Source organism: Theileria parva, chromosome 2, assembly GCF_000165365.1.
Source record: "Theileria parva strain Muguga chromosome 2, complete sequence, whole genome shotgun sequence".
Classification (NCBI taxonomy): domain Eukaryota; phylum Apicomplexa; class Aconoidasida; order Piroplasmida; family Theileriidae; genus Theileria; species Theileria parva.
The window spans coordinates 1,381,826-1,394,500 of NC_007345.1; the positions used below are offsets into that span (position 1 = coordinate 1,381,826).

General features: G+C 33.4%; 8 protein-coding genes across 8 annotated transcripts; 3 read left to right on the plus strand and 5 right to left on the minus strand.

Annotated features, from left to right (window-relative positions):
- Positions 1–81: 81 nt before the first annotated feature.
- On the minus strand, positions 82–759 carry TpMuguga_02g02315 (uncharacterized protein; the record flags this gene model as incomplete). Its single annotated transcript, XM_061305556.1, has 1 exon — positions 82–759. One exon carries the CDS (start codon positions 757–759, stop codon positions 82–84), a length of 678 nt encoding a protein of 225 aa, XP_061162166.1.
- A 4-nt stretch (positions 760–763) lies between these two features.
- On the minus strand, positions 764–1,274 carry TpMuguga_02g02650 (uncharacterized protein; the record flags this gene model as incomplete). Its single annotated transcript, XM_061305599.1, has 3 exons — positions 1,142–1,274; positions 949–1,080; positions 764–823 (listed from the first exon to the last, which is right to left on the minus strand). The coding sequence occupies exons 1-3, from the start codon at positions 1,181–1,183 to the stop codon at positions 764–766; spliced, it is 234 nt and encodes a 77-aa protein (XP_061162167.1). The 5' UTR covers positions 1,184–1,274.
- CMPK1 (Adenylate kinase family protein) lies at positions 1,262–2,417 on the plus strand. The gene is made up of 4 exons (XM_760163.2): positions 1,262–1,469; positions 1,514–1,676; positions 1,851–2,096; positions 2,192–2,417. Exons 1-4 carry the CDS (start codon positions 1,434–1,436, stop codon positions 2,380–2,382), a joined length of 636 nt encoding a protein of 211 aa, XP_765256.1. The 5' UTR covers positions 1,262–1,433; the 3' UTR covers positions 2,383–2,417.
- A 186-nt stretch (positions 2,418–2,603) lies between these two features.
- Positions 2,604–4,376, plus strand: TpMuguga_02g00691 (uncharacterized protein; the record flags this gene model as incomplete). Its single annotated transcript, XM_760164.1, has 1 exon — positions 2,604–4,376. One exon carries the CDS (start codon positions 2,604–2,606, stop codon positions 4,374–4,376), a length of 1,773 nt encoding a protein of 590 aa, XP_765257.1.
- Positions 4,377–4,643: 267 nt separating this feature from the next.
- Positions 4,644–7,164, minus strand: RABGAP1 (Rab-GTPase-TBC domain protein). Its single transcript, XM_061305534.1, has 7 exons — positions 6,365–7,164; positions 6,121–6,298; positions 5,946–6,026; positions 5,781–5,864; positions 5,607–5,688; positions 5,434–5,535; positions 4,644–5,339 (listed from the first exon to the last, which is right to left on the minus strand). Exons 1-7 carry the CDS (start codon positions 6,910–6,912, stop codon positions 4,651–4,653), a joined length of 1,764 nt encoding a protein of 587 aa, XP_061162168.1. The 5' UTR covers positions 6,913–7,164; the 3' UTR covers positions 4,644–4,650.
- On the plus strand, positions 7,159–8,362 carry TpMuguga_02g02260 (uncharacterized protein). Its single transcript, XM_760168.2, has 4 exons — positions 7,159–7,487; positions 7,581–7,664; positions 7,771–7,948; positions 8,042–8,362. The coding sequence occupies exons 1-4, from the start codon at positions 7,229–7,231 to the stop codon at positions 8,319–8,321; spliced, it is 801 nt and encodes a 266-aa protein (XP_765261.2). The 5' UTR covers positions 7,159–7,228; the 3' UTR covers positions 8,322–8,362.
- TpMuguga_02g00696 (uncharacterized protein) lies at positions 8,356–10,397 on the minus strand. Its single transcript, XM_760169.2, has 3 exons — positions 9,391–10,397; positions 8,906–9,247; positions 8,356–8,744 (listed from the first exon to the last, which is right to left on the minus strand). The coding sequence occupies exons 1-3, from the start codon at positions 10,366–10,368 to the stop codon at positions 8,391–8,393; spliced, it is 1,674 nt and encodes a 557-aa protein (XP_765262.1). The 5' UTR covers positions 10,369–10,397; the 3' UTR covers positions 8,356–8,390.
- Positions 10,398–10,564: 167 nt separating this feature from the next.
- CPK2 (Protein kinase domain protein) lies at positions 10,565–12,669 on the minus strand. Its single transcript, XM_760170.2, has 2 exons — positions 10,792–12,669; positions 10,565–10,647 (listed from the first exon to the last, which is right to left on the minus strand). Exons 1-2 carry the CDS (start codon positions 12,484–12,486, stop codon positions 10,588–10,590), a joined length of 1,755 nt encoding a protein of 584 aa, XP_765263.2. The 5' UTR covers positions 12,487–12,669; the 3' UTR covers positions 10,565–10,587.
- Between the last annotated feature and the right edge of the window lie 6 nt (positions 12,670–12,675).

A 12,675-nucleotide genomic window follows, 5' to 3' on the forward strand; every position in this document is an offset into this window, starting at 1 on the left:
GGGATTTCCCAGAGCCTAATTACATAAATTTTACAGCTATTTTTTCATACACTAATTTACACTAATTGTATACTGATTAAATCAAAGAATATTAAGATTCTGCAAGAAATGTAGATTTTTTTTAATTTCATCTTCGTCTTTTGGATAAACATCTAAATTTACACAGAATTCATTTATTACGTTTATTTCTTCTTTTATATCTTTATAATGCGATTCAACTGATTTTATTAACTCCATCACAGTTGTTGGCTCTGTAGAAACTGGCTCGGTATTGATATTCCTGTAATGGTTATATAGTATCTGAGATTCCTCATATATTTTATCGATTTTTCTTAAATTTTTATCTTGATAGGATTTTAATAATTTTTTTATTTCGCATTTTATCTCTAAGATTTTATTACTTTGTTTTTGTAAGTATATTTTTATCACATCTGGTTTGTTCACTATTAATAAATTTATTAAAATCGATCCTTCTACCGCATCATAACTAACTTTCTTATTTATTTCATCATTGTTATCCTTAGGTATGTTATCCAAACCTTCCAGTTCTACATCCATATCCTCTATAGTGTTAGTGTATGAATTGAATATGTAGTCAGTTAAATCCTCATTCGTGCCGTTAGAACTGTGAGAAATATTGAAGAGAAGAAACTTCTGTAATAAAATTTCTAGAGCTCTGAAATTAATTTTAATGACCAACTTAATTTCATTCCATTCTTTAATTTCTCGGTCAAATCTCTCCCTTAAATCAGTACACATCAGTTCAATCAAACTTCTTTAATAAATCTACCAACTTATTATTCCCCTTACTCTCAAAATATTCCTATATCAATGCCATTAGTAGGTTTATTTAGAAAAAAGGAATAATACACTTTTAGAATTAAATTAAGAAAATTATATTTCTGTTCCTTAGAAGTAAATAAAAATAAAAAACTATATATTGAGTACTTTTAAACAAGATCTATAATCTCTGAGTTTTAATTTACATTTATCATTAAAATTGCCCTTGAGAAAGTCGTTTTTGAACCAATTATTAAAGCATTTATCATACAAATCCTTCAAATGCTTACAATTCCCCTCCTAACACATTAACATAAACGATGATCTACACACTAACTAATATTCTTTCAACATTACTTACACTACTCACAGAATCGTTGGGGCCAGAATCCTGTAGAATCATGTTAGGGAATTCCAATCTTCAAACTTTTCCAGTACTCAGCTCATGAAGATATTTTATACATAATAATTAAGATTTTTACGACACCATAATTTATTTTATACGATTTAATAAAATAATTGTCGTTTTTACACCCCATTACAAAGGCATAATTAATGTTACAAAATCAGCTCAGTTGATATTTGTAATTTAATTAATCTTTAACTAATATAGTAAATTACATTATACACATTTATATATATAATTGTGTGGAATGAATAATTTTACGGGAGGTGTAAAACAAAAAATCGTAAGTTAATATACAATAATTAGCTGGATAAAGATATTTTTTAGTTGTTTTTGGCGGGAATGCCTGCCTCGGGGAAGACAACCATTTCATACAAACTTGAAGAGATGTTCGGATTCAAGCACATCTCTGCAGGCGAATGCCTGAGGGAGGAAATGGAAGATTCCAACTCACAATACTCATCCCTCATCAGATCTTACATTGATAGAGGTATTTTACACTTTATCTTACTTTATTCTACTCTTAAACAAGTTTTTACCTAATTCTCTTTTCATTTACTTTAATTCCTTTGAAAAATTAATTATAATCAAAATTTTTCAAAATAATTCCTAAAATTACCAGAATTTTAAAATTCCTCAAATGTGTACCTCTATTGAGTTGTAGGTGATATTGTTCCTGGCCATATAACCCTTTCTTTAATGAAAAAGAAGATAAACTCATTTGGTTGGGGGAAAACAGTCGTTACAATTGATGGGTTTCCCCGTAATCTTGACAATGTTCAGTGCTGGGTTAAGGAGATGTCTGATATCGTAGAGGTTATTAACCTCATTTGTCTCGTTTGTTCCGAGGATACCATAAAGGATCGGCTCAAACTTAGGACTACTGAGATGGGTACTCTACATTATCCCAGTAGTTCCTATTTTCCTTTATCCTCACTTATTATTTCTAATTAGTTTTTACATTACTCATATATATAGTTGATTCAATATTTTATTGAGTTTTAGAGAGATCAGATGACAATTTAAGTGTGTTGGCTAACAGGTTGAAAGTGTTTCATGATCAGACTGAGCCTGTCGTTTTATGTTTCACTGCAGCTTCAAAGTGTTTAACGATAAATGCAGATGTGTCAAGGGAGGAGCTCTGGGACAAAGTTGACCAGTATGTACAATCTCTAGGCTATAAACATGTAAAATAGTGCATAAAATCGCTTATTAATATTATTCAAATATTTAATATCTGGTACTTTTAAGGGTATAGTTAATTAAAATCTCTTTTTATAGTCAAAAATAATTTACTGATGGTATTTTCCAAATTAATTTTCCTGAAGTATTCAGTGGGAAGGCCAGTACTGAAGACTACGATTACACTGTGGATCATAATAGAAATATTAAGATTTTCACCGCCAAGGGTAATTCAATGTTTTACCAGATTATTAAGACCAGTGGTAATTGTTGTGGAAGTGCGTGTTGTGGTTCAGAGACTGTTATTTGGGAAACCAAAGATCATACCAAGTATGCCTCCAAGGTTTTTACTGATGGTATCGGTGCCTGTACCAGTGCCAGTAATGTGAGTGTGTACCTGATGAACGGTGATATCCTACACTTCAATAAGGCTGGGTGTAATAAACCATGGCTCCCTGCTTCTAACAAAATACGGCTTGACCTAGGTAAGACCTCCAGTACCATTTTCTATGACTTTCACCATGATGGTGAGAAGAGGACATTCACTGCAAAGCCTGGATACATGTTCAAAACTGTAATTCTTAAAAGTTCTTGGAGATGGACAGTATGTTGGTCCAGTTGTTGTAAATGTGGATGTCTCGCAGATAAAGTTTTCTGGGAAGCACAAAAGGATGATGAATGTTCAACCAAAGTGGAAGTCTATGGTGTTGAGTCAAATATTAGGAACATTAACATATTCCTGAACAACAATGAGGTTAGGCACTTCCATAAGGTGAAAAGGAAGTGGCTCTCATCAACTGCAATTGTTATGGACATTGGGATTAATCAGGATAATAATTTATTTGAATACAGATCTACGAGAGGATTTGGCCACTTTAATCCTAGAGCCAATTTGTCAATCACTAACATTGTCAAGAAAGAGCTTAAGATATGGTCTGCGAAAGATAGGGACTATGGTCTGAAGGTAGTGTTAATGGGTGCTGGTAAGGATGAGAAACATATATCCATTCTACTCCAGAGTGGTGGATTTGTACTTCTTCAGAAGACTGGAGTGGGTAAACCATGGCAAGATATAACTCAGAATAAACATAACTTCTCAGGGGTAAAGTTGTACTCCCTGGAGGAGGGTACATCCCAATACACTGAGTTGACTAGGAATGATTATGATCCAGTAGTCTTTGAGTCTAGATTCGGCTATGAGTTTAATGATGGTGTCAGATGTGTGAGGGTCACTCTTATGGATGTGCTTGTGTGGACTCACACTGATGATACTGAGTTTGGCTATCCCAAGGGCCTATATCTGGATCTGCTTAAAAACCGGTTCATGGTCACAAGTCCCAAAGATCAGACAAGGGAACTGGATGTCAAGATAGATGTTTCTAAGGCTAAGGTGGCTCCAGTAAAAGTTACACCAGTAGTAACACCTGAAATCAAACAAGTTATCACTCCAGCAGTCACTGCTCCTCCCACACCCGTGGCTCTGGATATTGAGAAGAAACAAACAACCACCGAGTATGACCATAAGGATGATAATGGAGTCGTTACATACACTCCCAAGAGTGGTTATCTGTTTAGTAAGGTATCAGAAGGCCAGCATGAAATTTGGAAATCTGCTGCTAATGCTTTTGGTAAGCTGGTTAGGACTAAGGAAACCAGGGGTATTAATTACCTTGTAGTCCTACTCACCAGTAGGACATTCAGTTTGTTCCAAGAGTCTGATAAAGAGTGGAAGGATATCACCAAAGATAGGCACTATGTTACGAAGCTAAAATTCTACGGCGAAGGTGACGCCGTGCTGAAGGAGACAGACTACGATGTAACTATTGTCGACATGTCATTTAGTCACACATTCAAAAGTGGTGTAAAATGTGTTAAGGTTAAGCTGGGTCAAGAGGTTGTCTGGAGCCATACAGACGATCCAAAGTTTAAAGAGATAACAGTATTTTCACTGGGTCTTGCTTCAAACTGTTTCTTCATTAAGAACCCGCCTGGTGAAGTCAAGATCTAACATTAATCAAACTAAGATGACAATATTACTTTTATAATTTTTATGTATTTATGGCGAGATTTTCTAACCAGTATACTTTTGGGGTATTTTTGGATTTAAAAATAAAAATTGACTGGTCAGTTGTGATTGAGTTGAGGAATGGCGTGGTTTATTGAGTAAAAATTTAGGTCGTGGGTTCGAATCCATTCCCGATCAGAACCCCGGCCACTTATTTATTATGCGTTATTTAAACAAATAAATAATAATTTAAAAAATATATAAAAAATGTGATAAATTAGGTTTGAAATAATTTGTTAGGCAGCTCATCCTGCAAAGCCTTGAGGTGTAAGTGGTATGCTTTGGAAACGCCAATTGCATCCAGTTGAGTACGGAAAGAAATTGCAAGCTTCTCCAAATCCTGTGCGATATCTCCTAACGAATTATCGTATAAAATCTTCAAAGAGTCACTTAACGTGGGAATGCCGCTATCCTTACTCAAGTGCTCTATAGGTTTCAAATTCTCTTGAGAATCCTCAGTGTTTTGTAAAATCGGCAAATTATTCTCGGTAGTAACAGTATTATCAGCTGTGGAATTGGTGTAGGTAGAGATATTGGTAGTGTTGAGCTTATTGAAAGATTCATCCTCGCTAAGGTACACTGAATTTTCTGAGGACACACATGATTTCATGGCCTCGTCTAACTCACTCAAATCACTGGATTTATCGGCCAAATCTCCATTGTTACCAAGCTTGTTAACTACTTGGTTAGTGACCATCGGCAAATCGTGGTACATAATTTCTGAATTAGTCAGTTCCAAGTCTTCGATAAAATTCGACTCAAAATTACATAGTAAAGAAGCCTCAACGATGGCTAACCAGTCACAGTCGTTACTGTTCTTGTTAGGATCATTAGTCAAGTTGTCTATATTAGTAGAATAAGCTGCGTTTATCAGTTCTACTCTTCTGCGATTAACTCCTCCAAACCCTACACAACAGTGTAAGATCAAATGAAGTAGGATTAAAGGTGTAAAATACGTTAAATAAATACAGTACACATAAATATTTGTATAATGTGTAACCTGGGATGAGTTCTATTAGGTGCCATTTCTCTGTCAAACTTGCGTTTCCGTACTTTATCACCTTCATAATATCAGCAATATCAGTCATTGTCACCAAGTAATCTAATAAAGAGTTAATCAAAGGAGAATGTGTGTAATAAGCAACTAGTTGGTGTAAAACTGGGTAAAAATACCTTCAAATTGTTTTAAACGGTAAAGAATGAATCTAAAAATTGCAATCCAGCCTTCTGAAAAGAAGCAATCCCACAACAGTCCCTGAAATTAACCAGTTAATTATGCATTTAACTAATTAACAGTAATAACTAAATAATTAATGTTAATTAAAATTAAACTAGTAAACTCAGTACAAGAGCTTTGATAGGTATAGAATTAGCGCACAATGTCATGAACCAGTCAGATGCTATCATTGGTATATGTACTCCAACTGCTTTCTAAAAACAAAATTAAACCACTCAACTACAAAATAGATATAATGTAGGTAAAATAAATAGTGTAAATGAAGTGTTTAGTACCAGATGGTCGTGTAATTTGGGTATATATTTTATCATACAATGTTCGAGTATTTCACACCTCTTAAATACGCCAGGCAGTCCCTAAACAACACATTAGAATTAAAATTATTACATAAACAATATGAGATAAGAAATAATTAAATTTAAAGTGGGAATAAACGATATGATTTGGTACCGGCAAAAACATGCATCTTAAGTCATATAAATACATCATTGATATAAGTGCCCAAAATGCTTGTTCTTCACTGGAATGCCACAACAAATTTGCAACTATAAAATTCAAACCCTGAACGTATCCCACTTCAGTATCAAAAAAAGCATATGCCAGTAGTATACGTCTCATCATGCTCCGTCTATATAAAATATTATAAGATTTTATAAATATTCATATTTATAAGGTGAAAATAAAGTAAAAATACCCGTAACGAGTAAAAAATCTCAATGATGGATATGTGCGCTTAATGTCCAACTCAATTGCCAATGTAATCCTCTTCCCTAGTACTAGCTCAGATACCGTGGTTTCCTTAGAATTAACAACGACTTTGGCACCTAATAGCTGAATTAAATTCCAGTAAACCCCTTGTTGTTTCAGAATCGCTGATTGGCAGCACTTAAGCCACCACTGATTAAATCTTGAGCACCGCTCACCTTTAACCTGCTTCGGAAGCTTTTTAAAGTTGGGATTGTCCTTAATAGCCTGCTCAACATTGAAGGTGATTGGATTTGCTGAAAGTCGACGGCAGTCACACTGTGGAAGAGCAAGAGTTAAGCCGTAGCTCAAATTATTGTTTAGAATCCGACGAGAACCAAAGCCGAAAACGTCAAACCAGGAAGTGTCATCCTGAGATTGGACCCTTTTAAACGGAAATAAACCCCTGCGACGGCGGTCAGGATTCTGAGGTCGTGAGGAACCAGGCGGAGTTAATTCGTCACAGTTCTGAATTATTTCAACATCTTTCCCGCTCATTATATTATTATATTAAAATAAAAATAAGTAGGAGAATTGAGTGAATTGAGGAAATTTTAATATTATACTACATTATTCATTAAATCATTAAAAATTGATATTTTAAATTAAAATTTACCAAAATGAATTTAAAAATTTTTTAATCAAATCTGAAATAAATCTGAAAATAGGAATTTAGCTAAAAATTAAGAAAATCATTTTAACAATTGTGTATGATGGTGTTTGAACTGGAACAATTAATATAAACATGTGTTCACGTAAACCAAAATAAATAATTTATGAAAACTAATTAATTTTTTAATATTTTACTAATAGTATGACATTAACACACTATGGCGTTTTGGATACTATTAAGGAGAAGTTGGACAGACTTTCTAAGTTTGACCATGATTTCCTAGATCTCGACCAGAACTCTAGCCTTCTTTCAACTTTTAATGATATTTTCAATTTAACTTCTGAATTCATCAAGAACACTTCAAAAGAAGATTCATTGGTTAATGAATTCGTTAATTATCGCAGCGATGTGTTGAATCAGTATAACAATAAATTACAAAACTCAATTAATTTAACTAATGGTACGTTTTTTCTTTGAATTTTCTTTAAAATTTACTCAATATTAAATATTTACAATTATTTAGATATTTATTGATTTTAATAACTTATTTTAGAGTTGGAGAAACAAAAAGATCATGAAGAGCAGGCAAATAGAAGTGCTAAAGAGCGACTTAAATCCAAACAACTTAATTTTTCAGGTAATTTTTAGTGTTTTTATTCATTTTTAAATATTTAACTACTCTTTATCTAACCTTTTTCCCACTTTATTCACATGTTTAGCGTCTTTATATACATAATGTGTAGATGGCGAATTCCGTATATTAATGAGTCGCCAGGAAATCGTAGATAAATTAAACGAGTGGAAACATATTTGTGACCTAGAACAAATCGAAATTAAAAAATTAAAATGCCAAATTGATATTCTAGAGGATAAAATCTCAACCAATAAGTTCAATTCAAACCAAATTTCTTACTACAACAAGTTACCAAATACACATCTATTCATTTACATTCATATACAACTCACATATACACACATAATCAAATATATACACCTCTAACAATGTTTGTTTAGGTTATACTATGAGCTATTAACGAGTGCACTGAAAATATCAATTTTGAACGTTGATGAGAAGAGTAATGTGAACTTGGCAATTTTATCAGAGTCTAAGAAGGAAAATGAGCAGACTTGGCATAGGTTTTCATCTTCTAAAGACTGTGATGTTTCTACTTGCGACTTTTTATGGAACTTAATTGAGAAGTCACTCTGTAACAATGGTATTAGCAGTAGTTTCAAGGACCCTAACACTCCCAAACTCAACTCAATACATCTGATTTCAAGAAACTGTAACTAAACATGTAATGTAAACTATTAATATATTTTAAAGGATAAAAACTACTAATATATTTTAAAGGATTAAAAACTAGTTATTTTTAAAAGAAGTTAATGATAGTGGGAGGATTTGATTTCCTAATTGGAGAACACTTTGTGATATGATTTCTGTGGTCGTCCCCTTTTCCAAATGGTCGACCTTGGCCTTAAGGTATAAATTCTCCTCCTTTAATCTAGAGTGTACATTAAATGACTCCTTAATCATCTCCACCTTCCGCTCAAGCTGACGAATATGTTCTCTCATCTTCGCTTGATTTTCCAGAGATACCTTCAATTCGGAGCTCTTGTCATTGGATATTAACTTAGTTTCTAATTTTAATACATTTTTTTTATACATTTCTATTTCTTGGTTCTTCTTCGATAACATTTCTCTCATCTTTGATATCTAAACCAATGTTTAAAATGAGTATGATTGGTTATTTTATACAGTGTTAACTATAATTTAGCTTTAAATAGTAAATGTTACAAAAATGAAATTCACTGGTAGAGAGTTCTAAATAACTAAGTAGTGGAGTGGATGGGTATAAAAAACACTATAAAACATACGGAGTTGACTAGTTGTGTAAACTCAACTTGTGCAGTTTTAAGAAGCTGTTTACACTTTTCAATTTCATTGTCCTTTTCATCAACAAGTGCCATGAGTTCCTCCTTCTCCTTAAGAACGTTGGATAGTTGACCCTGGTACTCCATGTCAAGGTTTAGTCTAAGTTGCACTTCCCTCTGCCTAAACTTCTTCTCCATAGCTTCAATTGAGCTCTTGAGCATTTGCTTGTCGAGTTCAAGCGACTTTAAGTCGCGGTCAAACTTGCTGGAGACCAATTCATTCTCCATTATGCGTTCACGCAATACTTTCAACTCATCATCCTTCATTCTATGTTCTTCTTCCATCTATACAATTGTGTTATTAAGGTTAACATAAATAGGGAAAAGTGATAATATAGTTTTATGATAAAAGTTGTTAAATTCTCCTTTATATGAATATAAATAGATAAATGACTGGGTATTATAGTTAAGGAGCGTATAAGTATTACCTTCATCAAACGTTGTACCAGGGTTTCATTTTCCTTTGTTAAAAGTTGGAGTTTAGCAAAGTTTAATTCAATGACAGAATCATTTTCTGCCTTATACTGAATTACTGAGGCCTGTTTACTAGGTTCAAGCTCCGATTTCCACGCATTGTACTCGTGAACCTTGTCAGACAGTTTTGATATCTCCTTGTCTTTCAAGTTTAACTGTTCCTTAAGAACATTTATTATTCTGCACATCTTCTCGAGTTCAAATTTATAAAATTCTTCAGTTACATTTTCACAATTTGATAAATTACTCATGGAACTCCCCAGTTCTAATTCGGGATTTGGTGATTTAGGGCTAAAATCTGTTGGTTTAGGTTCAAAAACATCTCTTTTAGTATTTAACAAGTAGTCATCAATTGCATGTTCTAAGTTTGGAACAAAGACTTCGTCAACATTACTAGGGTCGGAACTATTTTGCAAAAAATGGTCCATATTAAACTTGTCATCTAGATCATAATTGAAGCGTGTTCTGGTAGTAAATTTGACATTATTTTCGATATTTTCCATAAGTTCCATTATTTCTACATTATTATTTAATTCTTCGATTATTTCGTTCTCTACGCTATTTAAATCATTTTTCAATTCAGATTTTAAATCAGTCTTTGGTACAGAATCCATCACATAGTCGGTACCAGTTTCTAAAGTATTATTTGTACTGTTTTCTAAACTCTGCTCAACATTGTTTTCAAAACTTTTGTTTAAATCACTATTATAAATAGATTTATCAACAATTTGTTGATTAACGGCCGTATTGTCCCAAGATTCAGTAAAATCGCAGCTTGTAGCTTTATTTTTATTAAAGTTAGATGAAGAAGTATCCGAGTAATAGGAATCTGACTGACCCGGCCTATTCAAATCGTCGTTAACGGAATCTATTTCAACTTCGGCTCTCAGGATACCATCATCCAACTTAGATTTTTTGTTTATTAAATCCATTTATAAATTTTATTTAATTTTTAGAAATCTTTTAAGTTTTAAATGATATAAGCTTTACATTTCAACTCCCCATTATACTGCCATCTCAGTACACAGTTATTATAACCAGAATTACCTTCGAAAATCCTCAATTTCACCCACATTAGCATAAAAATTAACTTAAAAATATATAATTTCGTATAATTGAATATGAATATAATTTTAGGAATAAATTAAACATTAAGGGGTCAAAGTTCCCCTTTCTTTAGGGTAATTTACATTCATTAGACAATCGCAAAACTACAGAATTATAAGAACTAGTTTAATATAGTATAAATTATAATAATAATTATTTAAGCAGATAAAGACTCTGGAGATAATTTTTTTCTAAATATATAATTAAACTCCGGGGAATAACCCGGAACAAATATTTGGTATCCATACCTCTGAGAAATCTATCACACCATCGCGATTTAAATCAGTGGACATAAAAATTTCATCTGAGTTAACGGTTCCAAAGTAAGGGCCGATAACCTGCTGGAAACTCTCCAAATCCACCACTCCTCTACCGTACACGTCCAACTTTTTAAATACCAACGATAACATGGTAATGTCTAGGGTTCCGTAATACTCTATCACTGCGGAAACAAACTCTGTATAATTTAGCTCCGGAGTGTTTCTGAACCCTATGAGTCTGAATATTATTGTACAATCTTCCTCCGAAAGAGATAACTGTGTCGACATCACATTGTAGAATTCACTGAACGAAATGGTCCCTGATTTCGATGTATTTATGGAGAAAAAAGACCGATATACCTCCTTTGGACAGTTACGATCTGATTCTAGTACGCTTAGTGCTATTACAGCACGGTGCAGAGGGGTTTCTCCACTATATCTCACTATTTGATGTAACAACTCTTTTGGCACTGTATAGTTAGAATATTTATTATACTCATTTGATAGCCATTGATGTTGCAAGGCTTCTCTGGCTGACGGACGCTCGTTTCCGTTACGATTAAGCAAAAATCTGATAAACTCCTTTGCCAACTCGGAGACTGAGTTCCACCTAACACCCTCAAACTTCAAATTCCCCTTCTTAATCTTCCATAAAATCTCTTTATCACTTCCTGAATTGAAGGGCGGTGATCCTGATAACATCATGTATACTATCACACCAGTTGACCAGATATCACACTTTTCGTTATAACATCCATCAATCACTTCGGGGTCAACGTAGTATACAGTGCCGTGCATTCCACCCATTGGAATTCCCTTTTCAAAGACTCTTGCGAACCCAAAGTCTATCATCTTCAACAATGAGTCGATTTCCTGGTTCGAGAAGACCCAGTTTTCCAACTTTAAGTCACGGTGGCATATACCGTTAGAGTGTAAGTAGTTAAGCGTAAGTAGCATTTGGAAGGTCATTTTTATAGCGTAAGATTCACTAAACCTTTTATATGTATCTAGTCTATCGTACAGTTCGTTACCGGAACAATATTCCATAACAATGTGACAAAGTGTGTTATCATCGTAGGCTTCGTGCATAAATGCGATATTTGGGTGGTCCAGCTGTGTGAATATACTAAGTTCGTTAAATACACTGGTCATCTTCCTCTTAGAATTGGCTAGTGTGCTAAGCGACTTTAGGGCATACACCTTCTGTGTACGCTTATTAACACAATGATTTACTGAACCACAAATTCCATATCCTATGGCGTTTGTACCTATTGTATACACATTTGTGAGCTTGTTTGTATAGATGATACGGCTTCTCCATACATCTTTAGTTAATACTATATCACTTATTTTAGGGTAGTTGTATACTTTGCGGAACACTCCTTTATTATTCGGTGGGCCAACTCCGTTAGGGAGGCTATTTAAGTTACTAGTGCTGGATGTATTTAAGGGGTGGGTTAAGTAGAGTGTAAAAATCCCTTTGGAAGGATACGATAGGTTTTTATAGAAAATATCAGAAATATCGGGGACGATATATTCCGAGTCATTGCCGATAAAATTTCTGCTAACCAGGGAGTTTGGCTCCTCAGTGTTTATATTGTTTTTATTTCTTTTGATAACGTTATTTGGGATTTGGTGACCATCAAATTCTGTTGAGTCGATGCGACGGCAACAGTTACCCATGTTAAATACCTAGATTTTAAAGATTCTAAATTTAGATGCATACTCCATTAATATAATCATCGGTACATTTGCTTTATTTTCACCAAAATTTAATAATTTTAAAATAAAATAAAAATTTTCTAAAAAATTAAAAAATAATATAAAAATACAAAATAATGTTTTAATTTTATTTTTTTAACCTCTTTCACC

What these genes read in the sequence shown, in the direction of transcription:
- CMPK1 (XM_760163.2), top strand. Translation starts at nt 1,434, where the DNA reads ATGAATAATTTTACGGGAGGTGTAAAACAAAAAATC. An exon ending in CAGATCTTACATTGATAGAG is followed by an intron (nt 1,677 to 1,850) that starts GTATTTTACACT and finishes ATTGAGTTGTAG; the next exon opens with GTGATATTGTTCCTGGCCAT. An exon ending in GGGTACTCTACATTATCCCA is followed by an intron (nt 2,097 to 2,191) that starts GTAGTTCCTATT and finishes ATTGAGTTTTAG; the next exon opens with AGAGATCAGATGACAATTTA.
- RABGAP1 (XM_061305534.1), bottom strand. Translation starts at nt 6,912, where the DNA reads ATGAGCGGGAAAGATGTTGAAATAATTCAGAACTGTGACGAATTAACT. An exon ending in TAAGATGCATGTTTTTGCCG is followed by an intron (nt 6,027 to 6,120) that starts GTACCAAATCAT and finishes TGTGTTGTTTAG; the next exon opens with GGACTGCCTGGCGTATTTAA. An exon ending in CCGTTTAAAACAATTTGAAG is followed by an intron (nt 5,536 to 5,606) that starts GTATTTTTACCC and finishes ACTCTTTATTAG; the next exon opens with ATTACTTGGTGACAATGACT.
- TpMuguga_02g02260 (XM_760168.2), top strand. Translation starts at nt 7,229, where the DNA reads ATGACATTAACACACTATGGCGTTTTGGATACTATTAAGGAGAAGTTG. An exon ending in CTCAATTAATTTAACTAATG is followed by an intron (nt 7,488 to 7,580) that starts GTACGTTTTTTC and finishes AACTTATTTTAG; the next exon opens with AGTTGGAGAAACAAAAAGAT. An exon ending in CAAATTTCTTACTACAACAA is followed by an intron (nt 7,949 to 8,041) that starts GTTACCAAATAC and finishes ATGTTTGTTTAG; the next exon opens with GTTATACTATGAGCTATTAA.
- TpMuguga_02g00696 (XM_760169.2), bottom strand. Translation starts at nt 10,368, where the DNA reads ATGGATTTAATAAACAAAAAATCTAAGTTGGATGATGGTATCCTGAGA. An exon ending in TGGTACAACGTTTGATGAAG is followed by an intron (nt 9,248 to 9,390) that starts GTAATACTTATA and finishes ACAATTGTATAG; the next exon opens with ATGGAAGAAGAACATAGAAT. An exon ending in TTACACAACTAGTCAACTCC is followed by an intron (nt 8,745 to 8,905) that starts GTATGTTTTATA and finishes ACATTGGTTTAG; the next exon opens with ATATCAAAGATGAGAGAAAT.
- CPK2 (XM_760170.2), bottom strand. Translation starts at nt 12,486, where the DNA reads ATGGGTAACTGTTGCCGTCGCATCGACTCAACAGAATTTGATGGTCAC. An exon ending in GTGTGATAGATTTCTCAGAG is followed by an intron (nt 10,648 to 10,791) that starts GTATGGATACCA and finishes ATAATTCTGTAG; the next exon opens with TTTTGCGATTGTCTAATGAA.